At 36.9% G+C, this 25,209-nt stretch overlaps 1 protein-coding gene across 4 annotated transcripts in view; it reads right to left on the bottom strand.

The window, feature by feature from the left end:
- The window catches only part of ADGRV1 (adhesion G protein-coupled receptor V1), a 275,863-nt gene that overhangs the window by 141,298 nt on the left and 109,356 nt on the right, over positions 1 to 25,209 (bottom strand). For all 4 annotated transcript variants that reach the window (XM_071731307.1, XM_071731308.1, XM_071731311.1 and 1 more), the window contains 10 exons: positions 23,971 to 24,818; positions 22,037 to 22,154; positions 21,049 to 21,220; positions 18,112 to 18,354; positions 15,270 to 15,677; positions 14,011 to 14,195; positions 12,439 to 12,685; positions 12,072 to 12,211; positions 10,326 to 10,486; positions 7,881 to 7,981 (listed from right to left, as the gene is read on the bottom strand). In XM_071731307.1, the coding sequence (XP_071587408.1) occupies positions 7,881 to 7,981; positions 10,326 to 10,486; positions 12,072 to 12,211; positions 12,439 to 12,685; positions 14,011 to 14,195; positions 15,270 to 15,677; positions 18,112 to 18,354; positions 21,049 to 21,220; positions 22,037 to 22,154; positions 23,971 to 24,818 (2,623 nt within the window). The remainder of the gene's footprint in view (positions 1 to 7,880; positions 7,982 to 10,325; positions 10,487 to 12,071; positions 12,212 to 12,438; positions 12,686 to 14,010; positions 14,196 to 15,269; positions 15,678 to 18,111; positions 18,355 to 21,048; positions 21,221 to 22,036; positions 22,155 to 23,970; positions 24,819 to 25,209) is intronic.

Below are 25,209 nucleotides of genomic sequence, written 5' to 3'. Positions count from 1 at the left end.
TGGTAACCAAAGCTGTTTTCCTCCTCTAGATTTGCTTCTGGTATTACATACTGGTCTTGATTCTCTCATCTTTTTATATTGCTTGAATTTCTAAATCTGCTAATACAAAAAGAAATGCTCCAAATGAAATGGAAATATGGAAATATAACATATGTTTGTGATTAGCCATCATGGGTTTTATGCCTTTTTCATGTCTGAACAACATCAGTTTTTTTCTGTATATAAACATGTACTTTACGTGTTCCGTGGCTAATCTATAACCCAAACTCTTCATTATTTTCTTCACTGATCATCATCATCATTCCCTGTATTTATGATTTTCATGGTCATTCTTCAGAGTCTATTCAGATGTCCAGATAATTTTTTACTAATGTCTTTGTTTGATATCACATTCTATTTAGCACAAAATACTGACATGGGACAATAAAAGAGCAACTGAAATGAAAAGACTCTCCTGTCTTTGTGTATAACCTGTTTGAGTCTTATAAATCCACATAATGCCATTTTCAGAGTGCACTTTCTATAAAAAAAACAGGAAAAAATTACCATATGAACATAATCTCATCCACGAGCATATAAAATTCTACTACAGCCCTCTGATTAGACAAAATTATACAAGTGTATTTAATCATAGTTAACTATGATCATTAATAAGCTGGTATTTATGAAGATCTTATTCAGTCATTTTCAAATGCAATTAGGGCCCCAGCACACTTAAAATTGCACTTGCCATATGCATCTGGCAAGGTACAGCTCTGGTTTTGTGTAAACCAGTAATTAATCCAATTAAGCCTTGAAAAGGACTTGTTAATCTACTGTGTATGGAACATTAGCTGCCTGGAAGATATGAAGAAGTAGGTCATGATAAAACTGCCAAAATGGACTCTTTTAAAATATTCTTGCATATAATCTTGCAAATGGAAATAAGCAAACAGTGACAGTCGTGGAATAAAAGCAGGAGCTAGACATTCAACAGTATAATTTTAATAAGCTGTAAAGCAAAACCATTGTGGCACTATTATTCAGGAAAGCCTGTGTATTTCCTTCTCCAAAAGATAAGGCAAGTGTGTTTTTGAAACTTCAGATTAACACTACACAGCTGTTGCTAGGGCCTGGATTTATCTTTAACAGCAACTGCTGAGGATCTTCTCTCCATCAAGACAGGGCTGAGGAAAGTCTGTAGCAGGGAAATGAACAATGGGAGGTTTGCTAATCAGGAGAAGGAATAGTTATCTTTTTCTTAAGGAAGTATGGCACACATGAGTAGGCATAGCAAAGAGAAAGAAAGAAAGGAGACAGAAGATGGGAGTAAGAGTAGAAAAATCTCAGCAAAAAGCACCAAGAAGAGCAAGGTAGCACTGTAAACCTGCTTCACAGTAGATATAGAGAAAAGCAATAAATAGACAACTTGGGAATGTTGCTGTCTGTTCCTCTCCATGTGTGGTCCTCAGTGTGTTTGTGATGCTGGGAAAATATAGGGGCTAATGAAAAATGAGCTGGAAGGCATCAGTATCTGATAGAAATCTCATACTTTAAAGTGATAAACAGAACATTTGACTGTTTGCAGTGAGGACAGGAGGTGTGAGATAATGTAGCAGCATTCTAACATATGTTATGGTATTGCTCATATATCTGAGTTTTGGCAAAATCTAGGAGATAATCTTTAAGAAGATAAGAACAGCCCGTGCATTAACACTACGTGGTGACTCAACATCAGAAAAGTGAATAGGGGTGCCAATGTAACATTCTGTCCATGAATAGAAAAAGCAGAAATTTCTGGGTACTGTTGATACTGCATGATAAGTTTGGCTTGGGAGGGACCTCTAGAGATCATCTAGTCAAGTTATCATTGAGAGATCAGAATAACCTGTTGGTTGGTGAAATGGTATAATGTAAAATTTAAATTATATTAGTGTCTCAGATTTATTTGTTGCATGCTCCATCATCTGGCCATGACTATTAATTCACTTCCTCTTGTCCTCTTTCCATGGGACAGAGATATTTCAGCTGCTTGTACACCTCCACACTCCCCAGTCTGAGACCTTAAAGGTCAGGTCTCAGAGCATCTGCATTGCCTTTTACTTTTTCCTGAGCTTTAGCTTTCAAGTATCTGCAGCTGGCCTCATGCTTATATCAAGAAATAGTGTTTACTATAGAAATCACCATTCTTTGAGTATCAGAATGAGAAAGGGAAAAAAAACAAAAACAAAAACTTTAGAAATATCCAGCCTTTTATCTCTTTCCAATGAGTTTCACCAGAAGCTTGGTGAAACACCCATTCTTAAATGCTTTACAAATGCTCCACTAACGCTGGAAGCTCCAGACACACCGTGAATGAAACTTAGATTGAATATTCTGAGTCATCATTCCCGATCACTGGCAGAGTAATGATTGCTGTGAGCAACCACATAACAGGCACAGGCTCGGAAAAGCAAATTTCTTAACCAAACTCTGAAAAGGTTTGACTGCCATCTACAGGTGATAGCAATCAGCGCACTGGTAGCAATTAGAAAAATAAATGCTACCAGCTTAATAAACACGCAGGTCAGATGCTATAGGAAAACTTAATTACATTAAGGATTTACACAAGAGTGGAAATAACCTGAAAAGGTTCTTAGATATTGTTTTCTTTTCTGGTAAAGATATAACAATTTTCTGGTGTTTAAACTAGGAATTATTAGGTGCTGATTTTCACTTAAGAATTTATAACTTGAAACTCTCTCAGATAACTCATACAGAGCCAATGGTCATCAAACCCACAACACATGTAACTGTATTGTAAATATTTACTCACAAACATTCTGTCCAAACCCTTTTAGGTGGGTATAGCTGTACAAACACCTTCAATTTACAGTTTTCTGTTGAACTTCAGCTTCCTAATCAGACTGGTTCCCTCTGGACAGAACACATGCCAGCACATCACAGCACAAGTCATTGCATGAAGTTTGCCCATCAGCCCTTCAGAACTAGCACAGTAGTCCAGTTGACTCTTGTGAAACGTGTCCCTTCTCTTTCCACTCTGCCTTAAAACCACTTTTTTTCCTTCAACAGCTCCTGCCAAACTGTCTCTACTTCCTCTCCAAGCTAGCTGGATGGGTAAGCAGTTATACTGCTAAAATCCTCTTTCAAAAGTTTCATTCTAAACTTGCAGAATAATCGCACAGCGAAGGGAAAAGAGATGAGGAGAGGCATGGATTTTAGGGAAGTAAGAACAAAAGGACTCAGAACTGTTCTAAACAGTAGCTCTGTAATTACACTTAATTACTCTACACATCATGTGAACCTATTCTCAAACATTCTTCTGCACAGGTCAGTGCTTCACACAAAAGGAAGAATGCAGTGTATTTAAGCACAGCACAGCAAGCAGACAAGAAACCCTGTGGGCTCAAGTTGAAATTAACTTTATCATTTTTTTAAGTTCTTCAGCAACTAGAACTGAGTGCAATATTCCAGAAGCCAGAGATACCTTATTTCTGAGTGCTACCTTTGTACATGGAGAAGGAAACGCAATAATGGCATTTTTTACACTCCTGTATTTTAGTCAAAGATAATTTCTATCTTAATCTGTCACCTTCTGTAGTATTTTCCTGCATGAACAGCTCCCATTTTTCTCCATCCATGAAGTACAAACCTTTAGATAGTTTTTTCACTATTTAAACTTCTAAGCATGTTAAAAAAATCTTGCAGAATAACTAGACCAAAACTGAGCATCAAGGCAGATCACACAAAGAATGCCTCAAAGTACAATATCTGATTTGGGACATAATTTAATATTTGACTTACTTTGAGGTTCTAAGAATTCTGGACATGCACTTAGACCTCAACTCTTCACCTCAGGTGTAGATAGTTATGAAAACAACCCTTTGACACCATGTGTGAAGATTCTTGCAATAGGTGAAGCATCAATTTATTTTCATTTGTCCTGATTGACTACTTTCCAGCATAGAGATGAATCATTAAATTTAAAAAAAAAATAGGATATCTGTAGTACAGAGGTGCAGCCAGCCTGGCTGCAGTCCCCAGAGCAGTTATAGGGTAAATCCTGCTGGAAGCTGTACCAAGGGCAAGGACAGGAGGGTGGCTGGGAACAGCAGTCAGAGGTTTATGAGGGTAAAGTCATTCCTAACCAGCCTATTCTCCTTCCATAAGGAGATGAATGGTTGAGGCAAGTACAGCCAGTGTTGTTTTCCTTAATTTTAGCAAGGCCTTTGACATGGTTTCTGTGGTATTCTCAGTATTATCATTTAAATGCTGCAACACGTTTTGCTTAGATGGATAATGAAGGTGAGTGGAAAACTTCCTGCACCATAAGGCTCAAAGGGTTGTGATCAACAGTATGCAGTCCACACAGGCAGCACCTCCTCAGGATTCTAGGGGTTCTGTGGGCTCTAGGATGGCAAGCTGACCATAAATCAGCCACATTCCTTGATGGAAAGCAGCACAGTATTCCTATTTGGATTCTACCAGGAAAAGGTAAAGAGAAGTGATTGTTTCCCTCTACTCAACACTGGTATGACAATATCTGGATAGAGACAGAGTCTTCACTACAGGAAGGAGACTGCCCAGGTAGCCAAGAAGGCCAATGGCATCCTGGCCTCTATCAGGAACAGCGTGGCCAGCAGGTCCAGGGAAGGGATTCTGCCCCTGTGCTCAGCCCTGGGGAGGCCACACCTCGAGTCCTGTGTCCAGTTCTGGGCCCCTCAGTTCAGGAAGGAGATTGAGGTCCTGGAGCAGGTCCAGAGGAGGGAATTGGGCTGGTGAAGGGACTGGAGCACAGATCCTATGAGGAGAGGCTGAGGGAGCTGGGGGTGTTGAGGCTGGAGAAGAGGAGGCTCAGGGGAGACCTCATCACTCTCTCCAACTCCCTGAAAGGAGGTTGGAGCCAGGGGGGGGTTGGGCTCTTTTCCCAGGCAACTCTCAGCAAGACAAGAGGGCCCAAGAGGTCTCAAGTTGTGCCAGGGGAGGTTTAGGTTGGACATTAGAAAGAATTTCTTTAGGGAGAGGTTGATCAGACATTGGAATGGGCTGCCCAGGGAAGGGGTGGATTCTCCATCCCTGGAGATATTTCAAAAGAGCCTGGATGTGGCACTCAGTGCCATGGGCTGGGAACTGCAGCAGTAGTGGATCAAGAGTTTGACTTGATGATCTCTGAGGTCCCTTCCAACCCAGCCAATTCTATGATTCTATAATTCTATGACACACTGGAGCAAGTTCAGTCAAAATCTGTCATAATGTTTAGGGGTCTAAACTACAGAATATACAAAAGACCTGGGGTTGTTAGGAGTATGGAAGGGGGAAATCTTATCACTAAGTTATCTTGCAGAAATACCTAGAAATGAGGAAATCAAACACTCCTTGAAGCTGCATGCAGACAGCATGAGGGATAACATGAAATTCAAACTAAGCATTGGGAGGTATTTTTCACTACTGGTAGCCAAACATCAGACAAGGTTGCCCAGAGAGCCTGTGGGATCTCCATTGCTGGAGAGGCTCAGAAATTAACTGGACAGGATCCTGAACAACCGGACCTCAGCTGGACTTGCTTTTGAGCAGGAGGTTAAACAAGAAAGTTGCTCAATATTTCTAGAGGTACGCAATAAACTTCAGAGGTGTAATCAGCATCAAAATAGCAGCACTAACTTTCCTGAAATGAAGTTTCCAATATTTCCTGGAAGCCACCCAGGCTTTCTAGACAAGAAATCTTTCTAGACAAGACCTTGGCCATGCTGGTGGGCACCAAGCTGACCATGAGCCAGCAATATGCCCTTGATGCAGAGAAGGTGTTCTGGGCTGCATCAGGCAGAGCATTGCCTGCACGTCAAGGTATATCCTCCTCCTCCTCTTCCTCTCCTCACATCTGGGGTGATGTCTCCAGTTCTGGGATCCCCAGTGTAAGAGGGACAGTCACATACTGGAGACTGAAACACCTTGACATGCAAGATGTTTATGGTATGGACTGTCTCTCCTGCAAGGAACTGCTGAGGGAGGTGGGACTGCTCAGTCTCAAAGAAGGAAATTATTAATGTATGTAAATACCTGTAGGGACAGAGCACACATGACAGAGCCAGGTGCTTTTCAGTGGTGCTTGGTGACAGAGATAGAGGCAGAAAGCGCAAACTGAAGTCCAGGAAGTTTCACCTGAGTATCAGGAAACACTGATTCACTGTGAGAGTGACTGAACAGTGGCACAAGTTGCCCAGGGAGGTTGTGGAATCTCTAGGAATCTTCAAAACCTATTTGGACATGGTCCTGGGCACCAGTTCTATGTCTGTGAGACACGTTCTGTGTGCTTCTGTGTTTAAATTAAGATGTTTAAGTGAGTTTGAAACACCTAGTAAGAAGCCCTTACAGAGAAGTAACAAAAGACTTTTGTGAAAAACAAAACATACTGTGAAAAAACACAAGCTCCTCTCTTCTGGAGGTACAATATACTACCAATGAAATGGAAAAGTATTGGAGACAGGAAGAATGTAACATGGATAGGTGCAGCTCCATCAAATGCAAAATATCAAACGATTTTTGGAACACAGAGAATTTAACATTCACTACAAAGGAAAAGCAGAGAAAACTACTGCAAAATCCATCATTAGGCTGTAAGATGTGCTATAGAAATCCCAGTAGTCTTGCTTTCTATAGTTCTGACACTTTGCCATATGCAAGTTCTTTCTTGTGTCTGTGTGTCCCAGATGAGGTCAGCACATGTGTACAAGAGTAACCATGCATATTGAAGGTGTCTGGAATGAGCTAGCTTCCTATGTAACTACACAGAACTATTAGAAAACACCAAGTATGTGCTTCAAAAATGAAGAACTCAGATCTCAGTGCACTTTTACACCCTAAGATGCAAGATACTTTCACACCCAGTGATTCCTAGAAGTGCTGTCAGGATCTTTCCAGCTTCTGTTTTAAATCCAGATGTGTGACAAAACATTTTCTGTATACCCAGTTGTACAACTGTATTTTGAAGTTACATGAATAAAATGATACATCAACCACTGCCATGTGCATAAGCTTGTCTGAAAGGCATGCCAGCTGCTAAAATTCTACAGGTAATACAGGGCTGCTGTGATATCTACCATGTCATTCACTTATGTCACACACTCTTCTGAATATCTGCTAGGCTGATATTTTTACATAATCTCAGCATTCCAGCCTTAAGCATATATTTAAATTTGTTCTCGCATCATCTTTATGGCATTAAAAATCTACATAAAATCTCCTTCATAAGAAATCTTTCCATAAAGCAATTTTAAAATACTTGAGGTTATTCATAGTGTTACATTTTACCACAGGAACCAAAGCTGAGAAAGCTATATTTTAGAGAACAGAAAGACAGTCTCCTTTTATCTGCTGCTTCAGTGTGATGACATTCTCTTACCTCCTATTTCAACCAGCTAGAACTGAAAGAACTAGGGAGGCTTACTACAATTTATTATCTTTTATTATTTAACGTTTTCATAACTATACCTTTCTGCAAATCCTAGAGTCCAAAGGAGCTTTCAACAACTACTAATCAAAATAAACATTTCCTATAGAATTTACGATTATTGACATTAATCTGTTGAATAAATAATGATGTTAATGATAGTTCTCTTTCATCTCAATTACTTCACCAAAACATTTATTATTCCACATACAGGACTATTTTCTCATATGGCTATATCATCCACAATTTTTCTGTAAATATTTTCAGAAAATCTGTAATTTGAATTCAATTTCCACTATAGGATATGAATATTGGATCATTTGCAAATATCATGTGTTCGTCCTCTGAAAATATTTACTTTGTGAAACACTAGAGGAGTTCTTTTCAATCATGGTCACGGAAGTGACGAAAAGAAAAGAAATACTAAATTCCCATTTCAGCCTTTTTTTCTTACCTGAGTCCCCAGGCAAGCAACCATCATGTGAGTGAGTAGTTTCGCTGCAAACATTGCACACCTGGTGCAGAAAAGGTGGGAGATTATAGCCAAAGTGAAACCTACACAGAAACAAGGAAGAAAAAAAGGAGAAAAAAAAAAAAAAAAAAAAAAGGAAATGTAAACTTAGACTAATAAACTATGACAGAGAAAATAAACACTGCTTTTGTTAAGAGTGAAGACTACTAAAAAAAAATTACAGAGAGAATATGTTCACTTTAGTTACCAATGGGATCACTCATGATCTTATTACTGAAGTACTAACATGTATTTAGCTTTCTCACAGATTTGGGAGTGAAAATAATTGCATAATGTAACCCAGTAGGTTTTGCAAAGTTGGTTCACTTTGTTTGTTTTCGAATTTCTGCATGATATGGATGATTCTTAAATACAAAGCATGGGCAGGCTCTTCAGTGATCCTATTACTGCATCCAAAAATGCTTTTAGAAACAAATAAATAAAAATTGCCTCTGGACTGGTAGTACTGCTTTAGGAGATTGTTATAACCTTCTAAATTCCAGTCTCCCATTTCCTCTGTGTTCAGGACAGAAATCTGTTCCAGCAGTACTTGGAAAGGAGAACATCACTTTTCTGCTCAATAATTCACTGTAAACATGAGCAGAACAGAGACCTAAGAGAGACCCTTGCCTACCAGTAAGTAGTTCTAGGAAGAAGGACTCTGGGAAAGATGAGCCACTAAGAATAACACTTCTTCAGCTCATGTGGAGTTAGTTGTTTCTGGATCTTCTTGGGGCAAATCTTTTTATAATTCTTGCAACACATTCGTTGCTTATCTACAAATATTTTTCATCTTAATTCCAGGAAAAAAATCTAAATCTTTCTAGAATTACCTGATTATACTTATGCAACAATCTACGTAAGAAAATTTCAGAAATAATAATTCTATTTCACAATACTATGCTTTTTTTTTTTTTTTTTTTTTTTTTTTTTTTTAAATGATTTAGACATGGAGATTTTAGAGAAATAAGCCTTATAGCTCTTCCGTCCAAAGCCATTTCTTAATCATTGCTACTAAATTTACCCATAATCATGTAAGGAAAATCCTTCAACCAGACAAGGAAGAGGAAAGGCATTGCAGTTATATTCAAGGCAAACCCTTAACCAGGCTAAAGAATTTTTTAATAATTTTTAAATTACATTCTTATGACACAAGACTTCACTAAATGACTAGTGCTGAATGTGGATCTGTAGGTCCTTACTGCTTCTAATTCAGCAAAATTTTTTCCCTTAACTTGATTTTCTACAGCATGTCTTACTTTATACTATGTTTTTTCCTCAGTTTCTATAGCATTTTACATTCTATGGCGTATTTGTCCCATCAATTTACATTTTTTTTTTCTGTAAACCAGTAATTACATTTATTTATTTGTTTATTTGTCTTTTAAAATTATTTTACTTCCACTAACAGAAGCTTCACTGTATCTTAGAATGTCTTTATTTTCATCTGCTAAGTATTCCTTATTGTTAATTAAAAAAATTTGTTTGAAGCAGGTGAAAAAGGGAAGGTTTTCTCTTCTTTCTTTGTCTCCTTTTTTCTGTGTCTGAGATTTTAGAACAATTAGGGAGGGTAACCTTAGTCTGTTAGTGCAGCTTTCTGGAAGGGATAAAAAAGGGGATTTAGGTGTTTGCACTGTTTTTGTCATGCATACCTAGTACAGAAATCATAAGACTCATAAGGAGCAGGCCTAGGACCCCATTAAAGTGCCTTCAGGTTAGACTAAGAATCTCTTTGGGGTTTCCTCAGTGACCTAGGATCCTCCTAGTGAACTGATTTTAAATTGAAAGGTGTAATTTCTAGCTCTTTCAGAAGTCATTTGGAGTTTAAATCTTGCATCTCCTTCTGGCTGTCTGAAATTTTGGGACTTCTGAAAATGCTCATGCAGAGTCTTGATAGTTGTGGGTTAAACTCTTGGTCATTTCCCAAAATGTTAGGGTCTCCCTCACTTCTGAGTGTAAATTGTCAACAGAAATAGTCAAAGAGCTTTCAGACTAGGAAGAAAATCATCTGATATGACAAAGAGGACAACTGTACTCCTGTTAGAGAAACAGGTGAATTTAGCATTTTTAAGCTTCTTCCTCCAAATGAATGACATATTTCTCTTTTGTATGATTCAGTAAAACATCACAAGGAATAATATTTTGTTGCTGGACTTTTTTCAGCAGCAAAATTTGTCATCCTGCAAATACCAGACCACATGGAAACTTTAATACTCTGTTAGCAATTAACTGTTGGTTAACACTGTGAAGTTAGTGTTAAGTTAGTTAGCACTCCTCCAATGCCCCTCCAAGGAAAAGATTGCACTTGTTACTAAATTAATTTAAAATCTATCAGTCTTACTGGTCATGAGTTGCTATAAATGAGGAAACTTTCTTAAATCAACTTACCTGAAATGCAGATGAATCCAGAAGAGAAAAAAGCTTCATTGTATGAAGACAAGTTATCTGTTAGGGCATAAGCTGCATAAATGGACATATGAGAACAAGAGCATTCCACGTAGTCTGATGTGTCATCAAGCACTTTGCAGAACCCACTGTCAGACAGCCAGCTACAAAATAAAAGGATTGTAAAGTTGGAAATGGGTTTATGTAATTTACACAGTAAGATGGCTTGAAAGTTATTGTTTTGTTTCTGAAAATACCAAGTTTTCTTAACAATTGCATAGATGTGATCTGTAAATCCTCAGGTGCCGTTCCCAGAATAGCAAAGTCATATAAAATTAAAATACTGAGTATAGATTTTTTTTTAATTAAAAATTTGTAAATATATCATAATGAACATTTTTCTCTGACAGAGAACTTTTGTTGCCATGTTATTAAAAGTTCTGCAAGATTTACAAGTCTTTCTGACATTTTGAGTAATTTGCTATTTAACTTGCACAATATCTTACCTTCTTATGGAGAACAAAACGTAGTGGTTTTGAAACTAAATTTCATGTTTTGTTGGTTTTTTTCAGTACTGCTGAACTGGTTTTGGAAAAGGATTCTACAGGTGTCATCCTCAGCTATTTCTAGTGAAAATCACATCTGCTCTGTGATACAGATGAAATTCTGCTGCCTCTCCTTTCTGAAGAGAAATATTTTCTATCAATGACAGACTGATATAACCCAGTCAGTCTAATGAAAATCATATATAAACCAAGTAGACCTCAGCAGGACACAGAATAAAATTCTCTCCAAACTCATTTACATTGTGTGAGCAGGAAAGACACAGGCTGATGGAATATTGAGGCATTGGAGGGTATAGGCAGAAAATTTTATTCCATGATTTGCATGTGTAGCAGCCAGAGTGGAAATCAGCAGCTCACTGTATCTTCTAAACTCCAGCTGACACCAACTTAAGGTAGGAGCAGCAATTACTAAGTAAAAACCAACAGGAGGTTTTCTGTCCAAAGGTAACAGCCCTATAGAGATCATTGTCAGAAGACATGCTACAGTTCTGGATGTTGCAAGGAAAGACAGACAAATCATTTAGGGTATGAAATATATGAAATGATATTCAGCTGAGAGAGTCACTGCAGAGCATAGTATTAGGCCAAATACTACTTATGATTGTCCTGATCTTACTTTTTCCTGGGCATTTACATTCAGCCACTACTGAAGGATATTGCCTAGCAAATCCCCAGTCTGCTTCTTAACATTTTTTTGTTGTTGTTGTTGACTTACAAAGTGTCTTTCACAAACCCAAAGAATTAGGAAATCTGTGAATTAGGAACATTTTGAGCCAGGGACTCAAAGCAATATCAGAGTTGCAGGTTTAATTCACTGCTTTTTTGAGAATGGACTTGAGGTGTTGTCTGATAAAAACAGTAAAGAGTACAAATTTATTAATATTAACAAAGTGATGCAATTCTGGGATTTAAATATCATCAAAATAAAACATCATTATATAACCTATATGGTGTTTTGGTGAAAAAAAGTCAAAAGTCTGAGAAATCTCTGAGCTAGAATAACTACCCATTTTATTATATGGAAAGTTTTATGTGTTGGTGCAAGTGCCAGAAAAGGAAAAAAGACAGGCAGGAAATGGATCGGTTTTATACTTGCAAATGATCTAATCAGAGTTACCACGTCTTAGACAAATACACAGGTTCACAGTAGAAACTGGAAAACTCAACAGATTAATAAAATAACCTTTCAGCAGCTTGATTCCAGAGGAGACACAGAGACTTCTGTTGAACAATCCGACTTCCCGTGGCATAAACACGGTAAATTACTTCATTGTTGTCTTCCAGAGGGCGTGAACTCCGACCCTTCAGGCTCATAGAAAAAACCTGAAACAACAATTGCAATGTAAATACAAATTGTAAATACAAATTTAATGTTCAGTTTCAACAGTCAGTAGTCTTTTTAACCACAGACACACAAGAACGTTCGCATTCTTTTAAAACGCGTTTATGATGTTTTCATTTTATGATGTTTATGATGTCTCCATAATGTTTTTTTCATGTTTTATGATGTTTTCATTTTATTGAAAAAATAAACTGCACTATTTTCAAACCTTGTTCCTCAGGGCGAGTTCTTTATCCCCAGTGATGAACCACTGCTGGCTGCTGTATTCTGTGAACTGTACAGATTCACAGTTCTTTTCTTGAGGTGGTAACACAACAGAGACCTCCAGTAAATGTTCTGGTACTTGAATAGAATCCCCATCTTTTCCATCAAACCTGTGTCCATTGATTTGCTGAGGAAACCAGTTGTGAGCCATTATTGCAATGTATGGGCAGCTGTCAAGGATATTTTTACCTCTGTTGAAATGCAAAAGCAAAAGGCCTGGTAAATGGTGCTGAGCTTCACCACTCTCCACAGAGTTACTTTAAAAAGCATGTGTAATAAATACCTTACTCCTCCATCATTTTTAGTCTCCTAGACATTTAATAGAGAGAAAGTCTCAAGTTTCTCTGGGAAAAAAAAAACAAACAAAAAACCAGAAAAAAATAATAAAAATAAAATGGAAAAATAAAGAAAAAAAGAAAAAACAGAAATGGAAAAAACGAGAAAAAAGAAAAAAGAAATAAAAAAGAAAAAAATAAAGAAGAAGGAAAAAAAAATATTAAACAAATTAAAAATAAATAAAAAAAATTAAAGAGTTCCCCTCTGGGTTTTGATCCCTGCAACAACACCCTCTACCTGGCTTATCATAATACTCATGTTTATAGCTCAACATAGAGATGATTCTATAAGAAGAAAAAGCATTTAAATGGATGGTCTAGCTTTAAGTCTTTTTTTCAAACAGATGATGCAGAACAGATTTGGAAGAGAGAATTTGAACTTTCAAATTCTGAACGTTGTTCAGGATAATGTTCATATTTATGCCATTTACTGCACTTGGGTTGATATGGACTTTATACCCCCTACCACTTAGGAAATGGCAAGAAAAGTTACAACTCCATTTGAAGATGAGATAGAAATCAAAACCATGCTGCTTTTCTGAAGGGAAAATGGTATTTTTTTTTCCCCTAAATACAACTAGCAGTTGTTTAATAGATTCACAGATGGAGAAACCTACTGTTTTAAACCATCTGCCTCATAAAAGAGTGTCATCTATTTCTGCAGTCACTTATTTCCCCTGGCCATTAGCTTGACCATGGGACTATTATATGCACTTTCAGATAAAACTAGCAATTGGCAACTACATGTAAAACTACATGTAAAAACTACAAGGAGCATTTAAATTTTTAAAAATAGTGTACAAGTGAGCAAAAACAAGCATACGGAAGTTACAGAATGCCAGTGGAAATTTTGGGTTCATCTAAGTCTTAGAGCAAAGCTCTCCATCATGCCAGTAGTTATTATTTTCTTAGTAATATCAATGAATTGTTTTCCAGGCAATATGTGAGCTGAAGGTGAATTAATACATCCCAGATCTCCTGACTCCTGCTCCCACAGCTACCCCAAATCAGTTATTTGTGACACTGTGCCAATATTGTGCCTTCCGAGACTGTGATGGAGTTCATTGCAGAAGTAACAGATGATATGCAGGTCCCTTTTCTAAATGTACCATTTAAACCTTGACTATATGGGTTAATACTCTTATATTGCCAAAAAATACTACAAATACAAGTTTACCAACCTTTCTCCTGGTGATCCACACGTTATCCCAGCCAACAGGGAAAATGCAAACTTCTCTGTCACCGCAGCAAGCAGGCTGTATCCTCGTGTGTCCTGACGTTTTGGGCTAGCCAGAGCACAGAGTATCTCATAGAAAAGACTCCTACTTTTATCAGTGAGTATCCATTTTTCACCCACATCTGTAACCTAGTGAGAGGTGAAGAAATCAAACAACATTTTATGCACAGAAGTCTGCATTGCAACATTTCCTCCTATGGGACAGGTTAGTGTCACCTCCAGTTTTATCCCACAGTTCATTCTGAAAGTTCAGAATATTTTTTTCCACCTTCTGATCACTGCTGCCAAGGCATGAGATGAACTCTATGTAAAACTACATCGAGACATGCTTATAAGTAAGGATTTGATTATTAAATAAACCATGTGACATTTTTCATTCTTTCAAAGATTTCTGAGTCCTGAGAACTGCTGGAATTATTTGCTCTGTTTCCTGTGTCAAAATGGCAACTATCCAAAAAAAAAAACAAAAAACCAAAAACAACCCCCAAAAAAACAACCAAACAAAACCACCACAATCTGTTGCTTATGAATGTTGTTATACTCCTATGTGTCTAAGTATTTAACTAGTGTCATAGTTTTCAGGCCACTGAAGTTCTGAGCCACCTTGCCTACCAGACTGCCAAATCTTCTGCAGGAAAAAAGAGAAGCTGCATGCCTGGTTAAGAGCAGAGCAGGCTCCAGCTGGGCCTGGTAGGATTTGGCTGCAGACAGCTGAGAAGAGATGAAGAAATCTTGGGGCTCACTATGTTGTGCTAGGGTTAAAACCAACAAAGATGTGGCCTGAGAAACAAGAGGCCATAACAAGCTCTATAGAAGTATGGCATCAAAGAGAAAATTTTGCACAGCAGAAAATCTTGAGCTATAGGGGCATATACAGAAATCACACTGATTGATATTATTATTATTATTGTTGTTGTTATTGATGATGTTTTATTGTTGGTGGTGGTTTGTTAAATTGTTACATTCCTATGCTGTTATTGTTATTATTAGTCACCTATTGATTTATTTATTTCCTATTACTATCCTAACTGGTGGCATACTTCTTCCTTGATTGTGGGACTTCATAATTTCTATTTTTACCTTTGCAGTCCGGGCACCTGAGTCACTGCTATAGATGCTAACTTTGGTCTTTTCTCAGGCTTAGGTGTTATTATATGCTTAATAAAGTCATTGGTCACTTGAGAGAGAATAGGGAAGATTTACCTTATTTATTATATGCACCACAGCAGTAAGCTGCTCTTCTGTAGTTTCTGTAGCCACTTTGACATTCAGATTCTGGAGGACCCTGTGTAAAATGGTGTCATCAAGAGGCTGATGCAGCTGATCAATCAGCCCCCAGACTGGCAAAGAGTCCACATCTGAGACAATGGTGACATTAGCAATACCATACACATCATCTACTCTGGCACCACCAGTGGGATTAGAAAGTACAACTTGGAAACGCTTAGGAAATGGGTTTAAAGATCCTGTCTTTGGAGTCAGGGTCACATCCAGAAATATATTTCTCTGTCCAGGTTCAAAAGTCAATAAACCTTCAGATCTGGCAAAATCCTGTCCTGCCACAGCTGGAGATATGAAGGTCCGACCAATAGGCTCAGGTTTTTGTAGCTCCTTAAAACAAACCAGAGAGAGCTTTAGGTAGCATTGTGTAGATACATTTGTTCAAAACTTGCTGCTGTAGAAGAGACATATTTTAAGTAGAGAAAAATGAAATGTGTAAAAAAGAACTCCTCTTCAAAATGCAGTAAAGGATTATATAAAAATTACACTAAATATCTCTTTGAAACAGCAATCTGTCATTTGTAGTCAGTGACAACCTAGGGAAAGAATAATATAGATCATCAAGAGTAAACAGGATCCCTCCCTTTCTTTTCCAGAATAAAAAAAATCTCAAATCTTTTCTGGGTGGATAGATATTACAGAAATGTGAGCACATAAATAAGGTGAATTCCAGAGGAGCTGGTGTAAGCTAATGTCTGCATCATGAAGTCCTCCAGTCCAGAGTACAGAAAGACATTATCGGTACATAAAAATTAAACAACATCAAAACTATGGGTTTAGATATCTGTTCCTAAAGTAGTAGCAATTCATTATATAAATACATAAAAGAACAACCTATTTAGGTCTAAAGGCAAAGCAATTATCATAGAATGGACATGCAAAACAGACAGATGAACTTATCTAGAAATGCTATTTGGCCTCACCTGCTATTTGTCCTCCTCTGAAGCAGCACTGTTATTACCTTCCTTGAGATTTGCAGACAGTTTTTCTATCTGCAGTCACATTCTTGGCCTTTTAGTCAGTTGCCATAACCTTGACATTATATCTGGTAATATACTAAACTTTCCTTAAGTGGAAACTATTATTCTGGGCAATAATTCAAATGTATGATTTTTCAGTAGCATCTATTAATTTAATAAGTACAGACTCAATGAAAGGTGTCCTACTGTAAGAAAGAAGGAATTTTATGTGTGAAATACTAGACTCCCTTCGATTACTGGAGTTTACTATGGAATCCACCACTTTCTTGAGTCCACAGGAGAACTTGTCAAACCAACACAGTGTGCATTTGCCCAGATTTCTTTAGAATAGGATCACATCATCAAAACTTTTCTTTTCCTTATCATATCCAATAGAGCATTAGGAAACAGGGAAATAAGTAGCAATAAAAGCTCTATTGACAAGAATGATATTTTAAGAAGCTTTTGTAGGAACAACATAAACATCTGCTTCCAGGTAGCACCTCAAGATTCCTGTCTGTTATGACCTCTTTTTTCACTGGTACCAATAGTACCAACACTGTGGTAATTGATCATGAATCCTGAAAGCCTAAAAATGCCCAAAGAGTGCTTGCAATATAAAAAAAAAAAACAACCAGATAAGGTATTTTCTCCTATATTTTAGCCTAAATATACACTGAATGGTAGCAATTTCTTCTCCAGTCAACAGATTAATAATAATGAACTCTTGGCTGGAAAGAATGAGAAAATTTGTTACCACACAATCTAGCTAAATCACTGGCCAGCTACTGTATAATAAAGGCTTAGAAACAGCCATGCTGTTAAAAATCCCCTCATGCAGCTAAAACAGATATGCATGCAATACAACAGGAGTTTATCACGAAGTGCATTGGAGACAGAATGCTTTTTTAATAATAACCTTCCCCTGAAATAATGTGGGTTTTTTTTATAGTATTCCACATATTCAAAGTGGATGAGGCTAAGAACTATTCTAATATGATGGCAAATTTGGAGGAATCCCTTCTGCAGCCTTTGCCCTGTTGTTGGAGTCACAGCTACAAGGAAGGGGAAGGAATCAGGTTCATGCATCTGTGTTACTTCTGCTAAAAGAGAATCTCCATCATCTGTCAGTAATACTGAGGTACTCATTTAAAGATAAAAGGGTTAACAGAAGAGTCTGGTGTTACAGCTGCAAACATAACAAAAATTAATGGGCATGGTAAAATTGATTTAAGCACACGAGCTTTTCAATCAGAAGAACAATTTTCAAGTTTAGTACTTAAAGCAGATGGAACAAAATTTGATTAAAGTACTCTTTCCCTTTTCTGGTGTGCTCTTTGACCTAATTTGTGACCCAGAAAAGCAATTTTGTTGATATCTGAATCTTGATAGTCATACCCATCATGATAAAAATTTAGCATCAGAGAAAGGAGCCTCATAAATTGGAGTCACACAAGAAACTTTGGACAGAGAAAAACAAGTGTTTAATGTCTGAGTGTAATCTTTGAGGACATTGGCAGTTTCTACAGACAAAATCATTCTTGACAATTCAATGAAAAAAAAAAGTCTTGTTATTAATGGAAAACCAAAGAAGTGAGACCATATGGGTGTAGTAAATGTTTGGTTGTTTCCTGAAAAAAAATGTTAATTACAGTAAGACTTACTTCATAGAATGAAAAAGGTCTTCATAATTTTTAAAAAATAATTTTGGATTAATAAAAAAAAAATAAGTTAAACAATAAAAAAAAGTGAAATAAAAAAATTAAAAAGTTAAATAATTAAAATAATAATAATTGAAGTCTTACCTGCATGCTGTAGCTGACCATTGTGGTTACTGTTGTACTAGAATCTCTAACCACTTGCAGACTGATTAAGGTTGTCTTCTTATAAGCCACAGCAAAACGAGATCCCACAGCAAAATATACTAAACCATGAGGAGCATCACTTTCAAGGACTGTTATAAAAGCAAATCTGGCACTGCTGTTCAGAGCAGCTCCTGTGCTTACAGCATACAGCTCAACAAAAAAATATGTTTCGAACTCAGGTACCTGTAAACGAGGGATGATTTTCATATCATTATTACAACTGCTAATTGCTTTCAGCTTTTACAGAATTTATACATTATTTTGACACTCAATGGATTTCTTGTGCCAACACTTACCACAAGCATGCTATCTGAAATGATGAATAAGTACAATTAATTATATCCTAAAAATGACAATGTTGCAGCAGGCACCACTCTGTCATCTACAGTAATGACATCTCAAGTTGTTGGATGGAACTTTACTGCAATAAAGTAGCTATTTATATACTATTGTGGCTGTAAATATGCTGTAAAATATGATGGTAAACTGTTAAAGAGCTCCATTTTCCAGATTACAGAGTTACATAACTGAGCATTTTGTGCAGAATTTGCTTTTTCACCTGTTTTTGCCTAACAAAAAGCCATGGACACACCTACTCAGCTGTGGGGAAAAATTGCATGGAAATCCAATCATGTAGTATTGAAACTGCAATTAATATTGACTGTACTCAAATCTTAGTGAGCTCTGGTAAAGTTTTGAAAAACATTTTACATAAAGTGCTTATATACTTACATGTTAATATGCACTTTTGCAAGCAAAGTTCACTAGATTTGAACGCATAACTGAATTTATCCAAAACTCTAAAGCCTGGAGATACTATCTGGCAGACTTTTGTGAGGTTTACAATAAACAGAAAACCTCGTGTCAGTCTTAAAATACAAGCTAATGGAGCCTAGTGTTCATATGTCAAAGAATTAGTCTAGTCAATTCAACAAACTAAATGCCTGTTCATTGAAAATAAAGTAAAAATATTAAATTTCAACATGACATGTTTCCCTGTCTTGGATTTTATACACACATAGTATGCTTAGAAATAGATACCTGATTACTGAGATTCCAGAAATAAATGGAAACATGGCATCTGAACCTATTACATGCACTCATAAGCAATGAACTAGCAAAAAAGTAGTTCTTCCCAAAACAATAGCATTACAACATAAAAGATTATTGATGAAGGCAATTTTTTTTAATAAGTAAACATAGCTTTTTGCTTCAGGTCTAGATTTTTGGAAGTCCTACATTAATGTTAGGAAAGCTGGATTCAGCTCTGAGTAATGAAGTGATTACAACTAAACCAAAACTTTTCAAAGCTAGAATATAACATACCATATAACATTAAAATGTAAAATATTTATTGCAGGTATGTATTCATTATTTCATAATGTATCTGTATATATAATGTATATTTCATAATGTTTTTGTTACTCATTTATAAGTTATCTTATGTAAGAATTAGGAAACACTGGGGTCAACAAGCATGGATTTTTAACCAAAATTTAAGTAAATCTTTGAATGGAATGATCTTGACTAATTGACAACAGGCACAAATTTACTACAATGCCAAAGGGAACCTGAGCCTTCCATTAGCACCATTAGCTCCATTAGTTAGAGAGGTTCAGGCTCACGATTCCTGTAGTACAACTGCATGTCTATGCAGCTGCCACACTGCTGTCATTAAATAATGATTAAATAACTCCTTGAAATAAAGAGGCTCAAGCTCCCAGTTTACTCAGCCAGGCAGCCTATGCCCCTCTCATACATATGCTGTGCCCATTGGCTCAGTAATTTAAAAATAACATCTGAAGATAAAGAAGGAAAATGGCCCTCTTACTGAACTAGCACTTCCCTATTCCTTAGTGGGAGATCATTATTTCTCACTTCCTACATCTTGCACTATTTACTGGAACATAGGAAAACCATGGAAGCCTCATCTTGTCCTTTTCTATTCATACAATCATATCATAGAATAGGCTGGGTTGGAAGGGACCTCAGAGATCAAAATTCACCAGACCTAAGCTTTGGCACTGGCCTGGCTGCTGGGATAACTTCTTGGAAAGTTTCAAACTCTCTGCTCTGAAACTACGAGAAACATTAATCCTTCTTTTCTTAGGGGACTGCTCTCACCACTAGGTGTTCAGACAGAAATATTTTTTTCTTCCTGTTTTCAATAAAAATGACTGGATGCTGCACTTTGTATTAATTCAATGGCATCTGTATTTTTGAGTGCCAGATGGGCCTCAAATACACTTAGGCTCAGGCATCCCCAGCTGTCAAGTGCCAAATGGTTTTAGTGGATGATGGCTGCTAAATTGGAAATCAGCTACACACAAGCTGAATGTGAACAGTGACAGATTTTTAGACATTTGGAGGTTCTTACGAAGATTTACCACAAAGTAGACTTTTCACAGATCATTGTGCTAGATCTAGGCATGCAAAATTATGCAGAATTTGCAATAAAAGCTTGTTGTTGAATGAGGTGTTATTACTTACAAGATTTGCTTCACATAAATCACCTTAAGAAGTGATTTACTAGATAAAAAAATTACTGCATGAAGGAAAAAAGTCCAGTACATGAATATGCATGTCACTGAAACAAACTCCATTCTAGTTTTTGAACCATTCTATAAAAATCTGGAATCTGCAATTCACTCTTCGAATCAGTAGCACATTTCTTTCCCAAATTTTTACTATTCACAATGGAGGTAGCACAATCCTGTAAATAAACATCTGTACCCAGAGGAACTGAGCAGATCTCAAGTTACCACCTTCAAACTGCCTTCTACACATCTTTCCCTCTGGATCAGAGGGCTTTTCTCATCTTGATAAACTGCAATCCAGCACTATAGTGCTGCACACAGACAAACAATAATTACTTACATTATCAGGCTTTATTTCAATGGAGATATTGCACGTTGTTTGACCTGCCATGCAGGTAGTAGCTCCCTGCACAGATACGAGTTCATTCTCCAAGTTGATGCCATCCTTCAGAAGGACAACAGCTGTTTTATTAAAGGTCACACGCCAAAAGATCTTCACATCCTCAAACGCCCTGTAAGAAAATCAAAAGAGGGTACCTGTACTGAAGGAGAGCTTTAGGAAACATAAGCCACACAGGCAACATACATTTTGTGTTATTAATCCAAATTTATCATTAGGGAACAAGCTGCTGTAAGATTAAAAATTCTCTTTTTATTTAAATTTCTTCTTTTAAAATCCATTTAAACTACCAAAAAGTAACTCAGGAGGAAAATAAAGAAATTATAGGCATCCAAATTCTTCTAAATTTTTGTTTCAGAATATACGGGAATAGCTGAACAAATTGGGAATGTGCCCAAGTACTTAATATTATAGTTACCATTTGTCTGAAAAGCCAGACAGCATTTGTCTTTCCTCTAGGTTTAAGGAACTTAGAGTACCTGAGCATATTTGTTTAAAGCACACATAAATGTGCAATATATAAATGTGCTAATTGGAAAACAGCATCTGTGTGAGTGAAGACATAAGCATCATAGTGACACTCAGGTATATTAAGTGTTCATTTTAGTATTCACACCTACATTATATTACACAGGGAGATAAGAATTTGAATTACACCTTTAGTAGTTCAAATACCTTCCCATAGAATTTAGAAAACATTTCTTTTTTTCCATTTCTGCTTTTTAACACCACAGTGAGTGATCTCACTGTGAATGATAATCACATTAACAACTGCTTGCCAATTTCTGGGAAGTTATTAAAGGACCTAGAAGGCAAAGATTTATTATAAAGTTCTGTGATAACCTCTTCCTCTAACAGCAGCTTCTGTAATTCAACACAACACTTTACAGCCTGTGGGAAGGGCATTTGAAACAGATGTTGTCTGTACCTGTTTGGTTGCCTTGTGACAATCAGGATCACCTCTCTGTTTTCTGAGTCTTCATCAAGTACAAGACCACTTTGTACTTCTGGAACAAATCCCAAAATGCCATTCTGGAGATCACTTCCTGTACGTGAAAAGGTCCATGAAAATAATTAGCAAGAAAGTAAACCTGAGACCAACTTATAATTCAAACATAGCTAAATGAAAAAAAAAAAAAAATTAAAAATATTTAATACAAGTATCAAAAGCACGCTTCAAAGTATAACTTAAGGATGCCTCAAAAAAAAGCATTTTAATATTTCTATTATTAACTTACACTCCACCCTTCTCTATTAATTTCAAATATTGGCATTTCTAAATTTTATTTTAACCAGTAGAATAAGCATTTTTGAAACTAAACTCCTTAGGAGTGTTCTGGCACCATCTCTGCACATAAGAGACTCTGCACCATAAGAAACTTATGGTTTCAGCAGCATTCAGCAAGCAAACTGAAATCTGCATCCCTTGACTTAAAGAGACCAGGTGTTACAGTAGTCCAGAAGTGTCCAAAACCATGTTTGTAATACCCTTAGAGGATATTGTTTTAAGTTTACCATAGCCCCTAGAAGATACCTAAACAGAAATGGGCCTCAGTGTGTGCCTTAGATGCCCACAGTAGATTATGGGTTAAAGATGAGTTTCATCCCACCCATAATGCTGTTTTTCCCATTCATTTTCCCAAGCTGTTACATCAGCTTTTTTGCTGCATCTTTAACTCAGTCTGAGCTAGGGAGCTGCAAAATACTGCATTGTTCTTCTGGGAATGTGAGTAACTTCAGCAAAACAGCAGTGGAGGAAAAAAAAACAAAACAAAACAGCGTTAATGAGGGGAAACTAATGCCAGCACAGTGTCCCATTAAATTTTGCTTCTAAAGTATTTCTCATTGACAGATACTGATGGTTTTACTCTGACACTCTGCATCTTAAATGCTAATATATACTGCAGATTAACAGATACTGTGTGTTTGCTGCATTAATACTTAATGTGTCTTTCTTTTTATCTATACAGTTAAAGCAGATGCATATTTGGACACTTTTCCTTAATGTAAGTTGCTTCCTGATCTTATTCTATGTACTTTTTGTGCTCAGGGTGTAACTCTGGAACATGTTACTGCACTTCCTCTGGGATGTGCACATTCTTCTTCAGTCAACTTGCACATACAAGCAGCTGGTTACCTGAATGGTGAATTCTAAGGGCAGTGAACATGAAGGGCATGGGGGTTTTACATGCTCTGTACTTGCATACATAATTTTGGTTGCTGCATACACTCATCCAACAGAACAGTTTAACCCTGGCATGCAAGAACTACCTTCTTTTGTTGAAACTATCTAAATGCACAAAACTTCCAGTAAAGGCTGGACCTTAAGTATTGATGAGCTTTAAGAGTTCCAATTCACAGCTTGTTTCTAAAACCTAATCCATTTTGTGGTTAAACTTGGTTTTCACTCAAGTGGTAAGTCGGATAGATATATAAAATTTTGCTAAGGGGAATCAGAGTTCAGACATTACTTTCTCACAGTAGTTTGAGGAGCCTGAAAGAAAAGTCCTTCCCTGACATCTGCCTAAAGCCATCACGACCCTCCATCCCAAAAAGCAGAATCTGATGAAACTGCAGATATGAACTGCACAGTATCAAAGAACAAAAAGAGACTAATTTTTATACTATGCACAAATCCCAGTGTAAAAGTGACAAAATAGCAGTTAAAACAAAAAAAAGCCTACAACATAGTAGGCTTGGTGCATTAGATGCCTCCTCTGATCTGGAAAAGTCAAGGTTTGGGAATAGAATACCCTGCTCATGATCAATCAGGATTCTAACCTTGACATGAAAATTGCTGAGAACATATAGTTATGTATTATTATATAATTCAGATGTATTTTCTAAAGGAAAAAATATTACCTGCAATAATTACTGTTGCAAAAGCAGCAAATCCATACTCATCCTTTCCTTCCACGATCTGAGCTCCGTGTTCAGGGTCTGAGAGGAAAACATAAAATATTTCCTGTCCTTCAGGCTCATCATCATCCAGAATTTTTATGGACACCTTGCTTTCTCTTTGTCCATCCAGCAAAGTCACAGTGACTGACTGTTCCTCAAAATCTTCTCCTTCTATTGCCCATGTGAAGTCTGATTTTTCATAAAGTTTCCCAAAAGGATATGAATGTATTCCACTCTGTGCACTCAATCCCCCAAAGGTTTTAACAGTTACTTGAATATCACCAGTAAAACCCTTTGTCCTCCTGATATGAAGTGTGGCTGTGTTGGGGGCACTGCTGTTTGAATCTTCTTCAACATAAACAAATTCTGGCCCCAAACTTAGTATGCCATTAACAATATCATTATCCAATATATTTACTGTTGCAACACTGAAAGCTGGATTAAAGCGTGGACTCCAGGCAGCTTTCACAGGCTGAACATCCAAAATTTCCACAGCAGTCAAATTTACAAAAAAATATTTCTCCATTTCAGACACAGTGTCATCAATTATTGATATTTCTATCACAGCGTTTGTCTGAAGATGTAAAAACATAAGCTCCCCATTATAGATTGGGATAAAGTCTTCCAGTGGTTTGGCACTTCCTGGAGTGGTCTGATATGTCAGTTTAGTGAGATTACTTTGAAAACCAAACAGTCTTTGGACATGTAGTGTGACTGTCTGAACATCTTCTTCAACTGAGACAGATCTTGAGTTAGGAGCAAACTGGAAGATCCCCATTGGCTCAATTTCAGCTGTCGTAAATCCTGATCTGAAACAAGAAAAGAGACCAAAACTGAGACAGGAAACATGAAGCATGAAAACTAAAACATCCAAGAAGAATAATTTTCAGTGAAAAATCAGTGATGGTTTTAAGTAAGTGGATTGAAAACATGTGCAGCAGTACAGTGAAGAAAAAGCTGCCATATAAAGCTAAGAGGTTCCTGAAAAAATGTTGTTGCAATGATTGGATTGAACAGCCCTCCACAGGCTTAGTGCATGCTGATAAACCCCACAACAGAGTGTACAGGATAAATAAAACAAAGTCTTCCTGAAAAAATAGAGAGGCAAAGGGAAGTACAATACATTTTTATTGCAGACACAATGTGGGGTGATGTATCACAATACAGACACTCCAAGTAAAACCAGTACTGACTGCAGAA

The sequence above is a fragment of the Heliangelus exortis genome, chromosome Z (assembly GCF_036169615.1).
Source record: "Heliangelus exortis chromosome Z, bHelExo1.hap1, whole genome shotgun sequence".
NCBI classification, from domain to species: Eukaryota; Metazoa; Chordata; class Aves; order Apodiformes; family Trochilidae; genus Heliangelus; species Heliangelus exortis.
This window is presented reverse-complemented; position numbering and strand designations above follow the sequence as displayed.